Source organism: Schistocerca nitens, chromosome 1 (genome assembly GCF_023898315.1).
Source record: "Schistocerca nitens isolate TAMUIC-IGC-003100 chromosome 1, iqSchNite1.1, whole genome shotgun sequence".
Taxonomy (NCBI): domain Eukaryota; kingdom Metazoa; phylum Arthropoda; class Insecta; order Orthoptera; family Acrididae; genus Schistocerca; species Schistocerca nitens.
Window position 1 is genome coordinate 341,013,803 of NC_064614.1, and position 23,152 is coordinate 341,036,954.

The 23,152-nt window shown below is 38.8% G+C and overlaps 1 protein-coding gene across 1 annotated transcript; it reads left to right on the forward strand.

The window, feature by feature from the left end:
- The first annotated feature begins 1,639 nt into the window (after positions 1 to 1,639).
- On the forward strand, positions 1,640 to 22,504 carry LOC126248643 (23 kDa integral membrane protein-like). The gene is made up of 5 exons (XM_049949829.1): positions 1,640 to 1,754; positions 5,135 to 5,323; positions 13,084 to 13,254; positions 19,988 to 20,203; positions 21,839 to 22,504. The coding sequence occupies exons 1-5, from the start codon at positions 1,695 to 1,697 to the stop codon at positions 21,908 to 21,910; spliced, it is 708 nt and encodes a 235-aa protein (XP_049805786.1). The 5' UTR covers positions 1,640 to 1,694; the 3' UTR covers positions 21,911 to 22,504.
- Positions 22,505 to 23,152: the final 648 nt, after the last annotated feature.

The following is a 23,152-nucleotide window of genomic DNA, read 5'->3' on the forward strand; positions in this document are numbered from 1 at the left end:
TGCTATAGTGAAAATGTGCAGAGATCGGATTTACGTGACTCTCACATTATTTGATAGTATTAATAGTATATCGATGGCAATGAAAACCTCGAAACACTATCTGTCTGTGAAACCTCGTAATTCCACAAGCCAGTAATTCTATTATCAAAACACGATTTGAAAGTGCATAGATATCCCCAATCTGTCAATAATTAGGCTTCTATTACACAGTTGCACTAGTAACAACATCATCTGTATCACTTTACAAATTTTTTGAGATACCGTTTTTGTCTGTCCTGTAAAATTTAACAAAATGCCTACCATTAATATACGAAATTAGCTCTACTAAGAAATTCGTCAGTGGAGTAGAAAGAGTTGTTTATCAATAAATCCTTTAGTCTCCTCTTAAAACGTACTTTGTTTAGTATTCCCAATTTTTCAACAGCTCTCTGTTGAGTGTCTTCTAGTTCACACCACAAATAATTCGTATTTATTGTTTTTGGACTAAGAAAACTTTAGTTTGGCTTGAAGAGACGCTCCCAAAATATGATCCCATACGACGTTATGCAACGATTTTTCTTTATTTTTATATCACCTATCTCTGATAACACCCATTTTGCATATGGCAATTTGTTTAGTTTTATTATCAGACTGTAATCCTCAAATGTAGCACTAGTGACCTCTTCTACCTGCCTGTCGATATATTTTAGACGTATGTTAGGTGGAAACCTCTTACAAGTTCTGAACTGCTTGTAGTATGTGTTTTAGTATTTAGTAGCAAATATCTGGCTAGAAACCATTCATTAATACATGCGAAAATTTCAATAACAGCTAATCCTACCACTACATTTGAATATCTATTTATTGCAGTGTTTTTATAATCTGTAAGCAAAGCAGTTCTTGCATCTAGTAATAATATTGAAGTAAGGTCAATAAATCACATGAAAATGTATGGGTCTAAGATGGAATCTTGTGGGACAGATGTTATTTATTATCTGTGTGTGTGTGTGTGTGTGTGTGTGTGTGTGTGCTTGAGAGAGAGAGAGACAGAGAAGAGAGAGAGAGGGACAGAGAGAGAGAGAGAGAGAGAGAGAGAGAGGGAGGGGAAGGGGAGGGGGTAGGGCGGTAGGTTTGTGAGGTTCATGGACGCTCAGTCACATCCCTACTACGGTAAACTTACACACTGACAACATAGGCACCGTTGGTGAGAAATTCTGCAGAATCGTATGTGTATTTAATATTAGCAGAAGAAAAAAAAAGTGTTTACTGATACACACTATTTGATAACTGTAGTTTAAATGTGTACAGACGCTGTGGACAATTCCATGAGGTCCATTATAATAATTACCTTCTTCTCTGCTCATGTTTACGTGTGGGACCTAATGTGTGTGACTTTGGATTATAAAGTAATTACTTCGTTATCGTCTTTTTTCAGAGGAATTAGTAAAAAGCTGTAGTTTTGATTTAGGAACTGGCTTCCAATTATCATTTTGTTAACTACAAATGTACCACCGGAAATATGTAAAGTCAGAACAGAATAACAGAAGAGTGCCATGCAGTTTTGAACATATATAACGCTGTATCTCTAAGTACGAAGTTATTTTCACGAACCACAGACGTGGTGGGGGCGGAGGCTAGAGATAAGATAGGATCACGCATTGATCAACTCCGTTATCAGTAAGACTTCCGTCCGTGGTACAGCAACAAGCAACAAAATGGGCTGCGCTATTTCCATCGTAAAGTACATCCTTTTCCTATTCAATTTCATTTTTGTGGTAAGTATTCGTACTTTTAGAGCCAATGTACTTCTCTGGTTTTTGCATCCACTCTGTCAGCGATATTTGCTTCTTTGACTGTGCATTCCAAACTTTTGACAAAACGACAAACGCTCGATTATATTCTAGTAGCTAAGGAGCGGGAATGACGAAAACCTTGCCAAAAATGCTAGTTGTCACGGCCGTAGGAAATCATGTCTTATATGTGAGACAGTATCTCTTGCTGTGATCAACGAGCCCATACCAGAGCGTACGTAAATTTAGTAACAGGTCTCTTATGTTTTCAGCTCAATAGATTTGATCAGCAATCCTTCACCCTAGATACTTAGCTAGTTCATGCTTTAGCAGTCTGCAGAGAATTGTATACTGAAGTTTACTGTCGTGAAGACAACAATTAAACGAGCTACACGCCTTGACAACTGAAAGAATGACGTAAACGGCATAATCAGAAAGTCGTATCATAAACTTCTGCAAACAGCCTGTTGATTTTACGAACGCATTTTATGACTTGTGGAAGAGTGTGAGCTGTATACTGCGAAATAATCGCACAAAAACTGTGATCCTTAGGTAGCCACATAATCCTATGTTTTTCAGCGTAATTAACAGGGTAACTTGGAACACAACATACTCATTTCTGTATCTTCTGGTAGTGTGGACTGCATTACACTACTAGCTGTTTGGAATTTGGCCAGTGTACATCCAGATTTTTCCATCATCATAATCAATCTTGAACATTCCTTAAGTTGTGTTCCACAGTGTATACGAAATTTAAAACGACGTTGTGTTTACCACCAGAGATGTCATACGTTTGAACTGTTATTTGTACAACTAGTTTAGATAAAGTGTCATCACTTGGCAGACCTAAAGCATAAATAGCTCCTGTGGTTTCCTAAGCTGTTTGCATTTTATGTCTGTCAGATTATGGCATTTTGCCTAAACATACTGTGCGTATAAGGATTCAGTTCTGATGGTAAATGCAATGTGATTCTTAGATTCAGGTCATATTAGTATTATTTAAGAATTACCGATCGAGTTCCCAAATTAATATGACTTACCTCTGTACATTACTGTATCAGCAGATAAAGCTTATTCGGTTTTCATGGGTATAACAGCGTCGTCTTGAAGTAATGTTTCGGCAAGTTTCCAACTGTCATACTCAGGAGAAATTCTGGAATTCTGGGTCCCTCGCGGCAGAGAGTTGGGGGAAGTCCATTAAGACGATGGGAACGTAAGGGCAACACGACACCCACTCCTCCAAAGGAGAGAATCTCAGACCTGGCCGGGAATCGAAACCGGGCTCCTTCGGTTAGCAATCTGCCGCGCTAACCACGCAGCTACCGAGGTGGACGGCAGTGTGTATTCAAAAATTCTAGTCCTTACTCTTCTTCTTTTGAGGAAGCATCAGATGGACAAATTGCATGCTCCGGAAAGAATATATCTTGCTCAGCAGCGAGGATTGCGAATGCGTTTCGGACGTCTAGCTCTGGTGTTGCTTGCCCATTTCGTCCGTTGCAGCGGAACTCTAAATCCTAGGATCACATAAAATGTTATCTGCACGCAGCTCCTCCTGTGACGGTTCTCATTTGTTTGTCTTAATAACTGGCAACGTCGTTAACGTCTCTACAAGCGATAAATGTGAATTAAGTTGAGAGTAAAGTATCTGTCGCCACCCTCCCCATACGTCCGATTGCCAAGTTTAACGAAACTCATGGCCGATCTCTTCGTGAATTTTAAGTCTAGATGTCCTGTTGTTTACCAGAGGGAATTGAAAATGTTCATAAGACCGATCTGTGAAAAAATCATGTGTACATATACGACCGGCGTGTTTGTCTGTGTGAAGGTATTGCGTAGGAGTAGAAGAAATTTTATACCTGTATGATGTGAGACAGGTATTTGTCCTGGCTAATACTGTTTCTTGGATTTTGAAAGAGGTAAGGAGGATGTAAAAATCTGGCTAATCCAGACAAAGAGGAAGTTAAAAGCAGTCTACTAGCGTCAAAAACAGGTCTTAATATGAGGAAGAAATTTCCGAAAATTGACGTCTGAAGCACAGCATTGTACGGAAGCAAATTATGGACTGTCGGAAATAGGAAAAGAGAATCGAAGCATTTGATACGCCATGTTACAATAGGATGTTGAAAATTAAGTCGACTGATAACATAGAAAAATAAACAACCTCTCCGTAAAATCGATGAGGACAGGAAGATTTGGAAAAAAACTCTTTGGAAGAAGGGACCTGATGACAGGACACGTTTAAGGCATAAGGCCCTAACTTCCATAGCACAAGGTGGAGCTGGAGAGGGCAAAAACTGTAAAAGAAAACAGATTGGAGTATGTTCAACAAATAATTAATCGAGGACGTTGGATGAATTTGCTACGCCGAGATGAAGAGCTTATCGCAGGAAAGTCGTGGCGGGCTTCATCAAAGCAGTATCATGAATGTTGACCTATCGCTCTCCTCCCAACTCCCCAAAAGAATAAAATAAATCAGAGGATTCCTAGAGAGTAGCCTGAAAATGACAGCGAAACCTCTGCCGTGAAAGTGTACAGGCGATGAGAGTATACGCAGTCAAATTTATGAGAGACACACGAACTTTATTCGAAGTAAAATAAACCTTTCATTCTGCAATGGAGAATGTGACGTAATGAAACTTTCTGAGAGAGTGCAGTTAGGGACGAGTTCGACACAGAACAACGTTCCACCAACACAACAATCCGAGCACTCATCACTGCCCACCACATTCCTTCGATCCAATATCGGTGTCCTACTCACTTAAAATCAACAGAAGCTTTCGTGCTTACAATTCCGGACCAATTGATAGCGCTTCGGTAGCGAAAGAAAAACGCCTCTTTTTCTGGTCTCAACTTTAGGTTTTCCAGAAGTTTCAGGTATTGCAAGATATTCTCTCGAAGAAAAAAGTCAATTATATTCCGAAAAATACTGAATGACTTCTGTAATATACTGCATATATCTTTTAATGAAATTTTCGAGAGATGAGAAAAGGTGTTTTTTTTTTCAGCATCTTTATATGGAAATATGTTCTACACTATCGTTCATCACAGTATTATCCTGTCGCTTAAATCGTAGAGGTATCCATAGTGACTAGTGAAGTGGAAATTGAGACATTTGTTGATAATCCGTTCGACGGGATACAACATTAATATTGTCTGATTTTCTGCCTCTAATCTTACCCTTTCGTGTGCTTGCATAACAACAAAATAATAACATTTCACTCATAATATTCATGTACATCAGTAAGTTTTGTGGAAGCTTTGAGAAGTCAGTCAGGCTTCATTATTTTCTACGAGCTAGTTCTCGAAACTCAGCTACGTTAATAATGGCATGTGACATAGTGTTTCTGAAAAAGTCTTCTTCTTAGCTTGCAGGTATCGCCCTACTGACAATTGGGATTCTGATAAAGCTGCAAATTGGTGAAATTGGAGAAGTTCTTGACTCAAAGACAAATACTCCTGCTATACTACTCATAGTTATTGGCAGTATTATTCTTGTGATCTCATTCTATGGATGCTGCGGAGCAATCAGAGAGAGTCATTGTATGGTCACAACGGTAAGTACGTCACAATTAGTTATAATGTACTAACTACCTAGGTGCTATTCGTGAAATTTCGTGTTTCTACTATGATACCGATCCCTCTCGTAATACAACTTAGAAATAAAGCGTTTACAGTTATAAATGGTATATCTGAAAACTGCCATTTTTAATTCATATTGTAACACAGTGTTAACCTATCTGTGAATTTCAAAGCAGTTAATTTTAGGAGTCACAAACTTGATAGGATGCTATTAATAGGCAAGATGAGATCAACATCAAAAACGAATTTTTGAAAGTGACTTCTAACTTCTTTAGTACAGAGAGACATACGGAAGTGATTCGATCTTCTTCCCAAACATGCAGATGGTTTACAGAGCTTGCTGTCTAAGAACATAAATAGTGTGCACGGTAATGGTTAACGTTTTCTAAAATTAATGGCATTTTATGTTATATGTTACTCAGTTTTACTGCTTTCAACACAATGAGCACATCTCATTTTATTCAACGATAAAGCTGATCTTATCATTTTGTTCCGAACGTGACAAGATTGTTGTTAACAATTCTGTACAAAAGCCTTACTTGCTTACTTTGGTGCGGACAGTACATAAGAACAGAATGTAGAGTCGAGTTCTGTAACAAGAAAACTTTAAGGATATCCTGAACAGATCAATTATAAATTGTCGTTTACAAAATGCTAGGACGTGTAGAGTGAATTATGCATATCACGATATGAATAGGCAGCCACGTCCGGAAGCAAATCGTTTCCATGATGCAGGAATAAAGTTGCAAAACAGTGATTTCCTGTTTCCTACATTTTTTTTAATGTGAGAGAACGGTAGTAATTCGCCAATGCACTAACTCCACGAGTCGTAGTACGTTAAATCGTAGTGTCTTTAAATAACCAGTTACTGACAAACAGAGAGTTGTATATAACGAAACCCCGGCATTTATTTACAACAAACAGACCGCCACAAGTCGCTTATTGTTTGCTGTATTACTAGTTACACACTACAGACGAGAACATCTTCTGATAATACCAGCTTTCATGATAATACATTAAAATCTCAGATGTACAAGAGTGAAACTAGTAATGAAGCAAATGACACGTGACCCGTAGCTGTTCGTCTACACGTTAATTTTAATTTCGTTGTTACATTTCCTTACCTGAGAACATTTTTGCTCATATATAACATGTAGCTGTTGCGTAGTTGTTCCTATTCATAGCTTGAAGCACCTTTCTTCCTTCGTCGGCGTTGTAGACTCAAATAATACTAAGTTACAATATCTTAATTTTTTCATTTACTATAATTCTGCTTTGACAAATGCAGTCATAGTTGCCTATTTGCTTTCCTAATTTGTTGTCTAATACTATTGCTATACCAGCTTTGGCACTCTGATTTTACTAGGTTTCGCTTTAAGTTAGTGGAGTATCAGAGACCTTTCTAGCACCACGGTTTTTGAGGAAGCAGCCCTAATATCGCACCCGTTTTTAAAAGCCACAACAAATTTACTAGTTTTTAATTAATCTGAATACCATATACAAAATTCTATATCATTCATAATAACGTACAAAAAATAAAGAAGTCACAACACTTAAATACAGATAGCTGGAAAATGGTATTCAAATATCGCACTGTGTGTATTCCTAACATCAAGTGGGGTGATATCAGGAGTACTATATTTAAAAATTATAAAAATCAAGGCGTGGGTGGGGAGTCGCATCTACTCGGAGTCCAGGGACGTCTTCCATGGTCTAGGGGTACGTATTTGATTACTAAACAAAATGTTCTCGATCCCAGGTTCGAATCTAACAACTGCTTGTATTTTTAATAAAATTCATCAGCAATGGCTGTCGAAGACTTCCAGCTAAACAGGTGACCGTCATTCTGTGAACGGCTTTGTCAAAGAGGACGAGGGAGTGGACATAGGTTCATGGCACTCTTTTGCCGTTGCAGTGTGAAACTGCCACTAAAAATAGGAAGGGTCAGCAATGATCAAAGGCATGAGGATGCAGAAGGCAATGGAAATCACTGCATTAAAGACACATAATGTGTATCCACGAAACATGTGACTTCTGATTGAAAAAGTGTCACGATGATGTCTCCACTCCAAAAGATTCCACTTAGTCCCCCATTCGTATTCGGTGGGAGACTGTCATGGGGGAGGTGACCATGAGAAAAATATTGAATAACCAACGAAAGGATAACGTTCTATGAGTCGAGGCGCTGAGTGTCAGAAGTTTGAACGTGTTAGGGAAGCTAGAAAACCTGCAAAAAGAAATACTAAGGCTCAGTCTAGATATATTGAGGGTCAGTGAAGCGAAATGGAAGGAAGAAAAATTTCTGGTTGACGAGTAAAGGGTAATATCAACAGCAGCAGAAAATAATATAGTGGGACTAGAATCCGTTATGAATAGGAAGGTAGGTCAAAGAATGTGTTACTGTGAACCATTTTAGTGATAGAGCGTTGTCATCAGAATCGACAGCAAACCAACGACGACAGGAATAGTTCAGATATTTGTACAGACGTCACAAGCAGAAGCTGAAGAGACAGAGGAAGCGTATAATGAACGGGTAGTTCATTACGTAAAGGGAGATGAAAATCTAACAGTCATGGGGGACTGGAAGGCGTTTGTAGGGGAATGAGTGGAAGAAACGGTAACGGGAGAACATGGGCTTGGTAGTAGAATTGAGAAGGGAGATAGGCTAACAGAGTTCTGCAATAAATGTAAGTGGGTAGTAGAGAATATACTGTCCAGGAATCACAAGATGATGAGGTGTTCTTGGGAAAGATCGAGAGATATGAGAAAATTCCAATCAGATTACCTCATAATCAGGCAGCGGTTCCGAAATCGGATATTGGATTGTAAGTCGTACCTAGGAGAACATGTAGACTCAGATCACAATTTCGTAACGATGAAGAGTAGGCTGACGTTTAATAAACTAGTCAGGAAGAGTCAGTACACAAGGAAGCGAATTGCGGGCGTACTGAAGAATGGAGAGACACGCGTGATGTTCCCTGATGTCGTAGATAGTGCGGTAAGGAACAGCTCAGTAGGAACTTTAGTTGAAGAGGAATGGTCATTTCGGGAAATAGCTATCACAAAAGTTGGAAACGAAAACGTAGGTGCAAGGAAGGTAACTGCCAAGAAGCCCTGGATAACAGAAGAAATGCTTCAGTTGATCGACGAACGAAGGAAATACCAACATGTGCAGAGAAATTCAGGAATATAGAAATACAAGTCACTTATGAACGAGGAAGCTAAGGCGAAATGGCTACATAAAAAAGTGAAGATATCGAAAAGTAAATGATTGTCGGAAGGACTGACTCAGCATATATAAGTGTCAAAATAACCTATGATGAAACTAAAAGCAAGAGCGGTAACATTGTGAGTGCAATGGGAATTCTAGTGTTAAATGTTGAAGAGTACATTGAAGGCCTTTATGAGGGTGAGGACTTGTCTGGTGAGGCGACAGAAGAAAAAATAGGAGTCGGCAAGGAAGAGATGGGGGATCCATTATTAGAATCGAAATTTAAAAGAGGTTTGGACGTCTAAATATCAAATAAGGGAGAAGGGATGGATAACATTCCACTGGAATTTCTAAAATCATAAAGGGAAGTGGCAACAAAGCGACTATTCTCATTGGTGTGCAGATGTATGAGATTGGCGATATACCATCAGACTTCCTGAAAATCATCATCCGCACAATTTCGAAGATAGCAAGGGACAATATGTGTGTGAGTTATCTCACAATGAGCTTAATAGCTCACGGATTCATGTTGCTTACAAGAATAATATACGGAGAATTGGAAAAGGAAGTTGAGTATCTATTTGGTGACGATCGATATAGCTTTAGGAAAGGTAAAGGCACCAGAAAGACAGTTCTGACATTGCGGTTGATAATGGAAGCAAGACTGAAGAAACATCAAGTTACGTCCATTGGATTTATCGACACGGAAAAATCGTTCGACACTGTAAAATCGTGCAAGATGTTCGGAATTCTGAGAAAAATAAGGGTAAGTTATAGGGAAAGAAGGGTAATATACGATATGTACAAGAACCAAGAGCGAACAATAAGAGTGGAAGACGAAGAACAAAGCGCTGGAATTAAATAGGGAGCAAGACAGGGGTATAGTCTTTCGCCCTTGCTGTTCAATCTATACATCGAAGAAGTAATGAGGGAAAGAAAAAAAAGGTTCCAGTGTGGGATTAAAATTCAGGGTGATACGCTGTCAATGATAAGACTCACTGATGACAGTGCTATCGTCATTGAAAGTGAAGAAGAATTTCAGGATGTGTTGAATGGAATGAACAGTCTAATGAGTACAGGACATGGACAGAATAAATTGAAAAAGACGAAAGTAATGAGAAGTAACAGAAATGAGAACAATGAGAAACTTTACATCAGAACTGGGGTCACGAAGTGGACGAAATAAGGAATTTTGCTACCTAGGCAGTAAATAACCCTTGACGGACGGAGTAAAGACAGCATAAAACGCAGACTAGCACTGGCTAAAAGGGCATTCCCGGCCAAGAGAAGTCTGCTAGTATCAAACACAGTTCTTAATTTGAGGAAGAAATTTCTGAGAATGGACGTCTGGAGCACAGCATTGTATGAAATGTAAGAAAACCGGAACCGAAGAAAATCGAAGCCTTTGAGATGTTGTGCAACAGAAAAATGTTGAAAATTAGGTGGGCTGACAGGGCCAGGAATAAGGAGGTTCTCCGCAGAATCGGCGAGGAAAAGGACACTCGGAAAACACTGGCAAGAAGAAGGGAAAGGATGATAGGCATCTGTTAAGACATCATGGAATATCTTCCACGGTACTAGAGGGAGCTGCAGAGATGAAAAACCGTAGAGGAATACAGAGGTTATTGCAATTACTACTCTGAGATTAAAAGTTTGGCACATAAGAGGAATACGTGGCGGGCCGCACCAAACCAGCCAGAAGATTGAAGACAAAAAAATAAAGCTTTTGACAACGTAGAATGTACTGCACTCCCCGAAAGCTGCTGTTGAGGAAGAAGTAATTTAATGTAATGTGGCTTTTCACTGATGTTACTCAATTTGTAGAATGAGCAAGAAGTACAGGAAACCAAGGAAAAATTTGGAAAGGGTGTTAAAGTTCATGGAGAAGAGATAGAAACTTGAAGATTTGTTGATGACATTGTAATCCTACCATAGACGGCAAGGGATCTGAAAGAACAGTTGAACGGAATTGATAGGGTGTTGAAAACAGATTACAAGATGAACATCAACAGAATAAAATAAGAATAATCTAGAGCAATCTTAAGTCAAGCGATCCAGAGGAAGTTAGAGCATGAACTGAGAAACTGAAAGTAGCAGGTGAGTTTAACTATTCTGGCAGTAAAATAGCTGATGAGAGCCAGTACCAAAGATATAAAACGTAGACTGGCAATAGCAAGAAAGGCATTTCTGAAAAAGATAAATTTGTAAATATCTAATATCAATTAAATTGCCCCTGCTACCGATCTAGCGTTTTAACAATTTCGTGGCTGCACAGCTGAATGATGTAAATGTAAATAAAAATGACAACAGCCAGTTATAAACGACGAAGTTGTTCGTTTAGAATGAAACCAGTTGTGGAGTAACAAACCCACATCTAATAGCACCTGTTGCCGTTTTTATTGATATTTATAAACTACATACCTCCAAAAATTCGTTCCTTCTAGAAGTATTCCTGATTGGCTAGCGGTTTTGTATAAACTGATTAATAAACTACCGAGTTAAAAAAAAACAGTGATTAACAGCTCTTTGGAAACCGGAATATCAACACCGCATGACTAGTAATTTCATGGTACTCATGATGGCATATGGATCTATGTACGTATCGAAAGTCACCTGTCAACCTTGTTATCTAGCACTAAGTCCACAGATCATACTCTTGTGGGCAGCGTCTCCGCCTCTAGATCAAGGGGTACCGGGCTCATTTCCTGGCCGGGTCAAAATTTTCTTCGCTCGGGGACTGCGTGTTTGTGTTCTAATCACTTCATCTCACCTTCAACGAATCGCAAGTCGTCGAAGTGGCGTCAAAAAGACGTATCTCGGATGTCCGGACAACCCCTAGATGGGGTCTCCTGTCCATTAATGCCATACAATTATTCCATTTCATCAATTTAAGTGTTAGGAAGTATTTCCTGAAGATATTTGTCTCGAGTGTAACATTATGTGGAAGTGAAACGTGGACGATAAGCAGTTCGGACAGGACGAGAATAACAACCTTTGAAATGTTGTGCGATAGTCGAATGCCGAGGACTAAGTGGGTAGATCGCATAACAGATGAGTAGGTAGTGAATCGAATTGGGCTAAAAAGAAATTTATGACCCAAAGGACTTAAAAAAGGAAGATTTGAGTGGAAAGTACCGATGACGAAAGGATGAGGAAGGAAATCGGCAGTGTGCTTTTCAATCCTGGAGCGATTTAGGCAAATCAACGACAACCTAGTCCTGGATGGTCGGAAGGGGGTTTGAACAGTGGCTCTCCCATATGCGAATCCACTGTGCTAACCATACTAAAAGAAGGGAACATAAATTGATAGGACACATCCTGAGGCATCAAGAAGTAAGAATTTGTTAATGGACAGAGATGTGGTGGGCAAAAGCTGTAGACGGAGACTAAGGTTTTAATAGGGCAAGCAGCCTCAAATGGATAAATGCTGCTACAGTTATGCAGAGATGAACACCCTTGCACAATATAGACTGTCATAGAGACCAGTATCAAACCAGATTCAGACTGAAGACCACCATAAAAAAAAAAAACAACAACAACAACAAGCCTCAATATGCTGCACGTCTAATATCGTCTAGATATCCAGTATTACAGAGACTGGTCTCTGGCTATCTAGGTCACCCTTGCCACAATTCATGTATAGGGGTAATCCTATACTTTTTAAATTTTCACTTTTGTAAAGGTATAAGTAAAACTGGTTCAGTTACTTCCTCATTCACATGGTTGATCATATGATTACGTATCTCATCGTCCTTGCAAACTTCCTGAATTTTAATTTCCGAGGCGCTTTTATGATATCCTGTTTTGTTTCCAGTTCCAATAATTTTGTGCAACCATGACATTAAACAAATGTGCTCAAAGATCCTTGAATTCATAGATCCGTGATGACACCTTCCACATTTTATGACAGATTTGTTAGTGAAATATAATTCTAAATAAAATTGGAAATTTGTGGTAAGTTCCTATGGAACCAAACTGCTGAGGTCAGCGGTCCCTAGGCTTAGACACTACTTAATCTAACGCTAAGGACAACACACACATCCATGCCCGAGGGAAGACTTCAACCTCTGACGGGGGAAGCCGCGCAAACCGTGGCATGGAGCCTCAGACCAATCGGCTACCTCGCGCGGCTTTTAAATAAAACTGCAAAACAGAGATAACAATTAAAACATTCAGTGCAGTCTAACGGCCAACAAAGAGGTCTTTATTAGCCACGAAGAAGATACCAATTTCTTTACGTTTTATTTCTCTTTTCGGCCCTTTGATGCCGTTTGGCATCCGTGTCCACTCGTTCGTTTTTCTACAAGAGGGACTAGTCGTAAAAACTTTAAATGCAAAAGAGTTAAGGAACTTTTATTACAGATAAGTAATGTAGTACTCCAAAAGGTACACCACAAAAAAGAAGTAATCGTTAGTTACTGATATCCTATAATATCTGCTTTGTTAATGTTTTATGTGTACGTAGTGGAAATATGACTACAGAAGGAAAAACACTAATTTTTATTGTTTACTTATCTTTTTCAGTATGCTGTGTTCCTCCTGACAGTACTGGTTCTGCAAATTGCAATTGCTGTTCTTGCTTTTGTATACGGTGGTGATACGGATGCTGTTCTAAAACAAACTCTTTATGATTTTGTTCATGACTACAGTACAAACGAAAGTAGTAAGAAAGCAATGGATGCGCTCCAGAATAGTGTAAGTTATGATTCCTTCAAAATATTAGTAGAAGTTTACCAGTATATTTGAATTCTAATGTTGTAAGTAGCAATCTAGTTTGCAAAATTCTAACTTAAAGAAACCGAAGTGCCTGCGACGATCTTCCTTTTCGTAGCTTCTCTTAGCTATCGTAACTGCTCCTGTAGATGTTACTTTCTTACTACATTACCTCTCAAATTTGTGTTCTCCTACATTCACTGTTCTACTAGAGTACTATCCTCTCCTGTGGACACTGTCTCTCCGGTGGGAAGTACGATCCCTATCGTTACCCGGCCACTCGATTATGAGAAGCGTGTCAGTAGTGGGTCTAGGCGTTCTGTCTGAAGGGAACACATCAGCGAGAACTTAGAATATTGTACCCAGCAGCCAACTAACCAACAGGTCTGAGGTGCTGTCCTTCACTGAAACCGAAACCGTTCTAGTGAGGCTCGCTTCATCTGTTGGGAAACCTGCTGTGTCCCGTGTCAAGGGCAGCGACTGCGAACGGGTAGGCGTCCTTTAATCGTCGGCAGTTCAGAAGTTCCTTAGGCAGACGCACGTTGCAACTAACTATGCCTGTCGTCTGTGCTCCGAGGTCATACTTGGATCATGCCAGCGACTAGCAGAGAAGGTTGAGAATATCAGCCGTATTCACAGATATCCAGCGAAGCCCATGATCTGCAGCATCGTGCTCACAACAGATCGTGGTCCCTTGGTTCTGAGTCGAGTGGAAGGCTTGAACCAGATACCCCGAGGGTTCTGTGAAAAGTTAGACTGTGACTTTCTAGACTTACGACATGGTGTTGAGAGTTGGAGGGTCTGCTTAAATGGGTGAGATGTGTACTACACATTAGCAGTAGCTACCTCAGTAGCTGACTGTGTGTGAGGTGCACACAAGGGTTCCATCCAGTCCAGACAACAATAGATGTAGGAACCTCAGAATTCCAGGGTAAGATCCAAAGATATGCAGCCCACAGGTGAGTGTATTAAAATGCTAACAGTAAATTACTGAAGCATTCACAACAATGTCAGAGTGCGAACGCTACTCAAGAACACTGAAGCTCACATTTTACTAGGAACACTAAACTGGTTGAAACATGAAATTGATAGCAGTGAGATTTTTGGGGCAAATTTACTGGTATATCGACAGTATGGGCTGGCAGGAAATGAAGGTGTTGTATTTGAAGCAATATACAAGAAACTCAAATCAACCGAGATAGAAATTTAAGCTGCATGCGACATTTTTTGGGTAAGGTAATGGACAGAAAATGGTAACTGGATCCTTCTGTTGCCCAACGAGACTCAGCTCTTGATGTGACCAAAAACTTAAGAGCAAACCTCAGTTCACTTGTACGTACGAACATACTGTAATCATCAGTGAAACCATTATAAATCTAACAATAAACTGGAAAATCAAGTTTTGCTTGCGGTGGGCATGACAGACATATTGCGAAACTTTACTAAGTGACTTATCTGAAAATTATCTAGAACACATAGTTCAGAACCTGACTCATGATGGAAATACGGGGTGATTCAGGAGGAATGTCACATAATTTGTGATTCGATTCTCCATGTGGAAATAAATTGAAAAAATCCTATGAACATGTGTCCGATTTTCGATCGTTCCGGAACTGGAGTGGATTGAAGATAGCACGCTTGTAAGAAAATGAAGACAAGTATGAACATTACTTATTGAAGTGCCGTGCGGGCGCTGTGGTTGATAGTGTAATGATTGGACAGATGACTGATCCATCCAACAACATGTGTTCAAAAAGGACCCCACCCCTCTCAGGGCACTTGTCAATGCGTTGGAGGGCTGTTGTGTTGCACATCGAGCGTCATATCGACGGGCTTTAATGTGGGCAACCGCGCCAATGATGGGAGCGACACGTTCTTCATGTGTATCCACCTTCTTAGCCTAGACATCCCCATTAACCAGCCCCATAAACAGAAGTCTAACGGGGTTAGATCGGGTGGTCTGGTGGGCCAGTCCGCCGCGGCCAAAAGTGTTACTCAGGTACCGGGCTACTTGTCTGGTACAATGAATCGGTGGTCGATCATGCTGCAGATAAATATGCCGTCGTTGCTCTAACGTCACGTCTTCCAAAAGTGCAGGCACATCTTCTATCAGGAAATGGGCATATGCTGCGGCTGTCATGCAATTTGGCAGGAAGATAGGCACCATCAGCCGTTCATCAATCGTACTGCACTCGACATTCACTGAGAACCTAACTTGGAATCTTGTTTCCCTAGAGTTATATGGGTTCCCTATCGCCTATGTACGAGAACTGCTGGTTTCATGATACCACTGTATGTAAATGCAGTCTTATCTGTAAATAAAGTGTATTGCACGACGTCTGTGTCTACAGCCAACCATTCTCAAATTTGTTGCCTGTCTGCTGAGTCACCAGGATGCAGACTTTGCATGCGCTGTATGTAAGGTACCGTAGACTCGTGTTTGGGGAATATCGAGCTGACAGCTAATGCACCGTGTACTTGTGGTGTGATTCCATTGTGCTATCGGAATAATGTCGTCCCTTTCCTCGACTGACTGGACGGCTCCACGTTCTGATGTTACGTGTTCACTGGATAGTATTCCGGATTCACGTTATGTTTGAAAATCCATGGCAGGGGTTCATCAATCAGGGAAACGTCTCTGGCATTCTGTCACAGCTGTATGGGCCCTACCATTACAGGTCCCGTACAATACAGTACAATACCCGTCTGCGTATTCTGCGGGGATCAATGTATGCAGCGTGTTCATATTCATGGACACAATGCACTTGCTCAATTAAATAACATCAAGCATAACATGCACACTGCCTCACGACTGCTCACTGATCCAACCCATGATTGCGCACCAGGTGCACTTGCAGCCGTTGCCTCAGTGAGACGTCACAGTCTTGCCATCTGTTGGAGGACACTCATACCTCTTGTAAGATGGATCAGTAGTCTGTACCATCATTATTTTGTCTAACACAGCGCCTAGATAGCATTTTGGTAAGTAATATTCACACTTGTCTTTATATCCGTTCATAGATGTGCCTAGTCTTCGGCCCTCTCCAGTTTTGTAACGATTGAAAATCGGACACAGGTTCATAGGAATTTTTCCTTTTTTAGTTTATTTTTCACATGTAAAATTATGTCACAAATTATGTGACATTCCTCCTGAATCACCCTGTATATTAGATATAATGGCAACAAATAGATCTGACCTTTATGAGGAAGTCCACATCGAAACTGGAATCAAAGATCATTAGGCAGTTCTAGTAACAGTGAATACCAAAGCACAAAGGGCAACCAAAAGTAAGTAGAAAGATTTATATGTTCAGCAATAGACAGAGAAGCAGTCATATTTCAACGAGGAACTTGAAACTTTTAGCTTTGGACAGGAACATGTAGAGGAACTATGGCTCAAGTTTAAATGAATAGTTGACCAAGCTCTAAACAGATAAGTACCCAGTAGAACAGTTCATGATGGCAGAGGTTGAAAATACCGCTTCAGTTGTAAATTACTTTATTTTCACACGACCGGTCTCGGACTGTTATAAGCCCATCCTCAGGTGCCGTAGCTGTGCTGTGGCCCCCGAGTGCCGCGTGTACCAGGCGCGGTGTGCTGCCTAGGAGCCCAGAACAGGGAGCCATAGTTCTGCGCTCATAGACAGCACAACGCGCCTGGTACACGCGGCGCTCGGGGGCCATAGCACAGCTACAGCTACGGCACCTGAGGATGGGCTTATAACAGTCCGAGACCGGTCGTGTGAAAATAAAGTAATTTACAACTGAAGCGGTATTTTCACCCTCTACTATAATGCTCAGTTGCGGATGTTCTGCCAACAGGGTTGTTCGTAGTCCATGATGGGATGGATCCTCCATGATATACAGTGACTGTAAAGAAGTTCTAAGGAGACAGATGCTACTGCATATTAGCACAAGGCTGTAGATAGAGAGACGCTGGAAGAAACGAGTTTAGCGGTCAAAGAGTAATGTGTAAAATCTTCAATGAATATCGTAGCAGAATATTGTCGAAGGATCTGTCACAAGATGGCTGTTAGTGACACCAAAGTTAATGTCCAGTCACTCATGAACAAGGTAGGAATTCAAATTGAGAGAGGCACAACAAAAGCGTAAATGCTGAACACTGCTTTCTAATCTATCTTTAACAAGGAGAACCCAGGAGTTCTCCCCCAATATAATTCTCGTACCACTGAAAAGATGAGTTAAATAAAAATTATTTACAGTGACGTCGAGAAACGTCTGAAATCATTAAAATTCAACAACGCTCCTAGGTCCGACGGAATCCCTATCAGATTCTTGTCTCAATTCGCTCCTGAGTTAGCCCCTCTGTTAACTATAACCTATTGTAGGTACCTCTAGCACAAAACTGTGCCCAGTAGTTGGAAGAAAGCATATGTCACATCTATCTTCAAGAAGGGTAGAAGAAGTAATCTATAAGATTACCGTCGATTATCTTTGATATTTATTCTGAGCTCGAATATAATGAGGTACCTCGGACAGAACGACCACCTCCATGCCAACCAGCATGGATTTTGAAAATATAGATCATGTGAAACCTAATGCACATTTTTGTCACGTAACATCCTGAAAGCAACGGATCAGGGCAGTCAGGCAGATGCAATATTTCTCGATTTCAAAAAAAGCACTTGGCTCAATATCACGTAAAGGGATATTATCAAAAGAATGAGCACAATCGCATGTGGTATCAAACGAAATTTGTGATGGGAGTGAGATTTTTTGGTAGGGAGATGGCAGAATGTCATCTTTGGTGGAGATCCATTGACTGATGCAGAAGTAGGTTCAGGTGTACTCCAGGGAAGTGTATTGGGTCTCTTACTGCTCATGTCATACATTAATCATCTTTCGGACGATATTAATAGTAAGCTCAGACTTTTCACAGGGGGTGTAATCAAAATGGCTCTGAGCACTATGGGACTTAACATCTATGGTCATCAGTCCCCTAGAACTTAGAGCTACTTAAACCTAACTAACCTAAGGACAGCACACAACACCCAGCCATCACGAGGCAGAGAAAATCCCTGACCCCGCCGGGAATCGAACCCGGGAACCCGGGTGGGGGGTGTAATCATCTACAGCGAAGTATAGTCTGAAAAAAATCTGTATAAATATTCAGCCCCATCTTGATAACATTTCAGAGTGGTGCAAAGACTAGAAACTTGCTTTAAATGTTCAGAAATGTAAAACTGTTTACTTCAGGAAATGAAAAACATAGTATCCTACAAATATAATATCAGTGAGTCACAGGTGGAATCTGTAAACTCATACAAACACCTGGGTGTAACACTTAGTAAGAACTTGAAACGGATCGATCACATAGGCTCAGTCATGGGCAGGGCATTCGGTTTATTGGTAGTACACTAAGGAAATGTAATCAGTGTACAACGAGATTGTTTACAAATCATTTGTGCGACCCATTTTAGAATATTGCACAAGTGCATGGAACCCATACCAAATAGGTCTAGCAGGGGATATGGAACATATACTGTTAAGGGCAGAAAGAATGGTCATAGTTTTGTTTGATCTGTGGGAGAGTTTCACAGAGATGATGAAGAAACTGATCTGGTAGATTCTTGAAGGTAGACAGAAAATATCCTGTGAAAGTCTAGTAACAAAGTTTCAAGAAACGGCTTTAAATGGCGAGTCTAGGAATATGTTACAAGCATTTACTTACTAATCCCATAAAGATCATGAGGACAGGATTATATTAGTTACAGAACACAAAAAGGCATTTAAAAAATCATTCTTCCTGCACTTCATACATGAATGGAACAGGAAAGAGCTCTAACAGTGGGACCTGTTTCTATCCATCTCCTCCTCGCTTTCTCTTTGTCCATCACCTCTTCTCCCTCTCCCTGTCTAATTCTTCCTTCCCCTCTCTCTCCATCTATCACTTCCTTCCCTCTTCCTCTGTCCACTGTCCATCTTCGCCTCATCCCCTCTCTCCATCTCCTCCTGCCCCCTCTCTCTGACCATCACCTCCCACATTTCTTATTCCATCTTCTACTCCCCCCTCTCTCAATGTCCTTATGCTCCCATTCTCTTTCTGTCTCCTCCTGTCCACTTTCTATGTCCATTTCCTCCCACCACATTGTCCATTTCCTCTTTCCTCCTCTCTCTGGCATTCTGTAATACGATTTTTTGGTACTAACATTTCCCCTTTATACATTACATATTTCTTTGTATAATATATACATTAAAACAGGTATACAAAAACAAGCACATATTGGAATGGAGTTTTCTGCCAAAATTTCAGAGTAACTGGTGAAGAACTTCTAGAGACTTAAGATTTTGAACAAATGAACATGTGGTTTTTGCTAACAATGTATCACCTTTATTTATTAGTTATATATTTATATGCCATATGGTGCTCCAGTAGGTATATCAAAGCTTGCAGATATTCTAATGCAACGTTGTGTCAGAATCTCAGAGCAAACACTGAAGAACTTCTGGAGGTTTATGATTTTGAACAATGGAACATTTTTATTTATGTACATTTTACATTATGATTTATTTATGAATAGCTCCTTTATCATAAATGAGTATTTCTCCCTCCTGTGCAATTAAAAATTTTGTTATCTTTACTTTGTAGAATTAATGACTATTTTCTTAGATCTTTGGTAGGATAGTACTTTGATGCAATGTATGTGTCTGTAGACTTTGAATGAATATTTGTTGTTTTTTCCTGTAACTGCAGCTAGAATGCTGTGGAGCAGATGGACCAGGAGATTATTTGAAGACAGGCATATTAAACTTGCCATCTTCTTGTTGCAAACAAGGTGACATTTGTAGAATTGGAATTCTTAATACAGCACCTTACTACACTACTGGCTGTCTTGAAGCTATGGAGAGCTTCTTGAGCTATGCAGGACACATAATGGGTGGTATTGCAATTGGAGCAGCTGTTGTTGAGGTATGAAATTAATGTATTATTATCAGTACTCTGTTCTGATCAAAGTAAACAGTGCTTTCCTTGATATTTTCTGGTAATGCACCTTTCTCTCATTGATATAAAACTATTTAATGAGTTACAGCTTCTGCTTGTGTGTGTGTGTCCTACAAATTCCAGAAATTTTATGTCAATGAACAAAGAATTCCTCGGCATCTACACCCAATAAACATATCCTTTGTTCAAGAATCAGAATCTGTTGGCACTACCATTTCATACAACTCTCAAATATGTGTCATACATACACTTGTTAAGCATTATTTAAAATTTTTATGAAAGATATGAGCATTATGATAGAAGTAAATGAATCTTCACCACACAGCTACCAGATTGTACAAATATCATTTGGAACAAATAAAAATGATAAATTATCGAACTTATAATCTATTTATAGCCTCTTTTCAACAAAAATTTATAAGAGCCACCAACATATAATTTCCTTCTCCTATCTTTGTTTGTTTTTTCTAATGTAGCAATGACTGTATGTTATATACAATTTTGAAGTAGTACAGTACTGGCATTACTACATTTAAATGTAGTACTTAGGTTTTGTGCATACAAATTTCAATCATGCAGTAGTATTAGAAAGAAGGGTCTCAGTGCTTATTTTGTCATAACAGGGTCCTATAAACTTTGAAATTATATAAAAAAATTTCTCTTTTAATACTAACATCAACAATTTTTACTTGCAACTGTTGTGACAAAAATTCTCGTATTAGGTGAATAAGCATTATTATTGAGTAGTAGCTACCTACTTCTTAATTTTAACTTACATATCTTGCACATAATAATTATGCACACTTATTTTCAGTGATCTAACAGTACTAGACTGTCATGAAAATTATTCTGACAGCTATCCACATAATCTGAATTCTTTTAGAATGAAACTGGTTCACTGACTCAGTTTTCATCATGAGCACTAAGATAATTTAGTGTCAAGATACTCCCTCATGTAAAAATATGTACCTGTAGTATGATTTTATTATTTCTTTTATTTCACTTTAGTGTACCAACATTGACAATGAATATTAAATACAGGCACCAGTAAATAGAACACAAACTGACTCTGGAAGTCATTGCAGCAAAGGGAGTTCCAGTTATTTACAAAAGTATTATTTAGCGTTGTCCATAATCCATCTCTCTCTAAAGTCATGTTATCCATATTACCAGAATGTTAACAGAGATGGATATAATTCACCTATATCTGTCCACTCTCAGCATTCTGGTCTGTTATATATAGTTATGTTATCCATAATCACCAAAGAAACAAATACCTTGTGTTAAAACCAATGTGCACTTTTACCCTACATCAATGAAATCATTTTTTTTTTTAAAAAAGAGTCTGCATGAATAACAGAAAAATTCTTTAAAGTGGAAGAAGATGGCACTAACTAGTGTCTTAATTTTACAGTAAGTTGCACCAGACAAACGAAGGTTAACAAAACTGTATTTTCACTTAAAATGAAGATGTACTTACATATTAAAGTTTTGCATTCCAATATACCTGATTTACTGTATATTTTAAATAATATACAGTGATTCATTTTTACGAATTTTTAATCTAAATTATGTTTTAAAGACAATAAATAATTGTTTCAGATTGTTGGAATAGTATTTGCTCTTTGCTTGGCCAGCTCAATCAAAAATGAGGCTCGAAGAAGAGATGTTTAACTTCTTGTTCAAAAGAAATATGTGAAACTGTTGTGATCGGATTTCCACAAGAATCACTACAGTGAATGACAGTCAGTAATACTGATTACTAGATTTAAAGAATATGTACTGTGAACAAACAATGTAAAAACAATTTTAGCATTTCCACTTAGTATAGTACGAACCTTTATATAATTTTGCATTATTCTGTAACAAGTGATATTATTCTAGGAGCATGTATGACTAGCATTGGCAGGTATCATTAGTTTAATTCCATTATATAAGCTATCATAAAATTCAAGAGACATCTATTGGTTGCAGTTTGACATTTGAAAAAGTAATGCACTTGGAACAAAACAACAGCCTTTTTCAATTTTGGCAACACAATGATGATAGATCTTTTAACTCAGTTTTTGTTTAATAGTATCTAAACAACTTACTTTGTTGTTATAGATCCTGCAAAAATTCGTTATTAGTTTGTCACAAATATGAAACAGAGTATGGCTGCATCGTTATTTGTTAAGAGTCTATATACAGATTCTACTTATTTAGTGTCAAACGAAGATTTGTTTTAATGAAACCATTCCTAAATAAAATAGCACTTTTCTTTATTTCTCTGGTTGTGTTGCTGATTTTATTTACTTTATTTTACGGGTTTTAAATGAGTCACCTCTCCTATCTGTCTACCATGAATACTACACAATGCCTGAATGTATTTGAGGAATTCTCCCCCATTGTGTTGCCTAATCATTTCCAGTTTGGATGTCAGTAACTTCAGAACTTTAGATGATTTCATTTTGTCAGAACATATCCTTATTTGTAATACATTGCAGTGCCATAAGATCCATCAAAGTGCATTTTCATGAACAAATATTCAATAAAAAATCAAAATTATAGTATGTACTAAATTCTACATATGCTTCATGTGAGACAAAATAGCACATTTTTCCACAAGGTATTTTTCGATTTTACAAACCACTGATTAGACTTTTAAGGCCTTTACTCCAATTCAGTCATACTTATTATTCAGATCACATATGTTAATAGTTTTTCTTTAAGAAATATCATGAAACACACTTAAATATTTCCTTTATTATTTTGCTATTTTGATCTCTTAGTTGATTTTTGTTTCTGTAAAGGAACTCTAACTGTTGTTATTTTGTGATCATTCAAAAAAAAATTCTTCCAGTATAGTTGAATGTCTAAGAATGTATTCCTATAATAGAGACGAGATTTCATACTTCAAAAACAGTTATCTGTTAC

Excerpts from the sequence above, each read along its gene's own strand:
- LOC126248643 (XM_049949829.1), top strand. The coding sequence starts at position 1,695 with ATGGGCTGCGCTATTTCCATCGTAAAGTACATCCTTTTCCTATTCAAT. Across the intron at positions 1,755-5,134 it reads TATTCAATTTCATTTTTGTG|CTTGCAGGTATCGCCCTACT; the intron begins GTAAGTATTCGT and ends TCTTCTTCTTAG. Across the intron at positions 13,255-19,987 it reads TGGATGCGCTCCAGAATAGT|CTAGAATGCTGTGGAGCAGA; the intron begins GTAAGTTATGAT and ends CTGTAACTGCAG.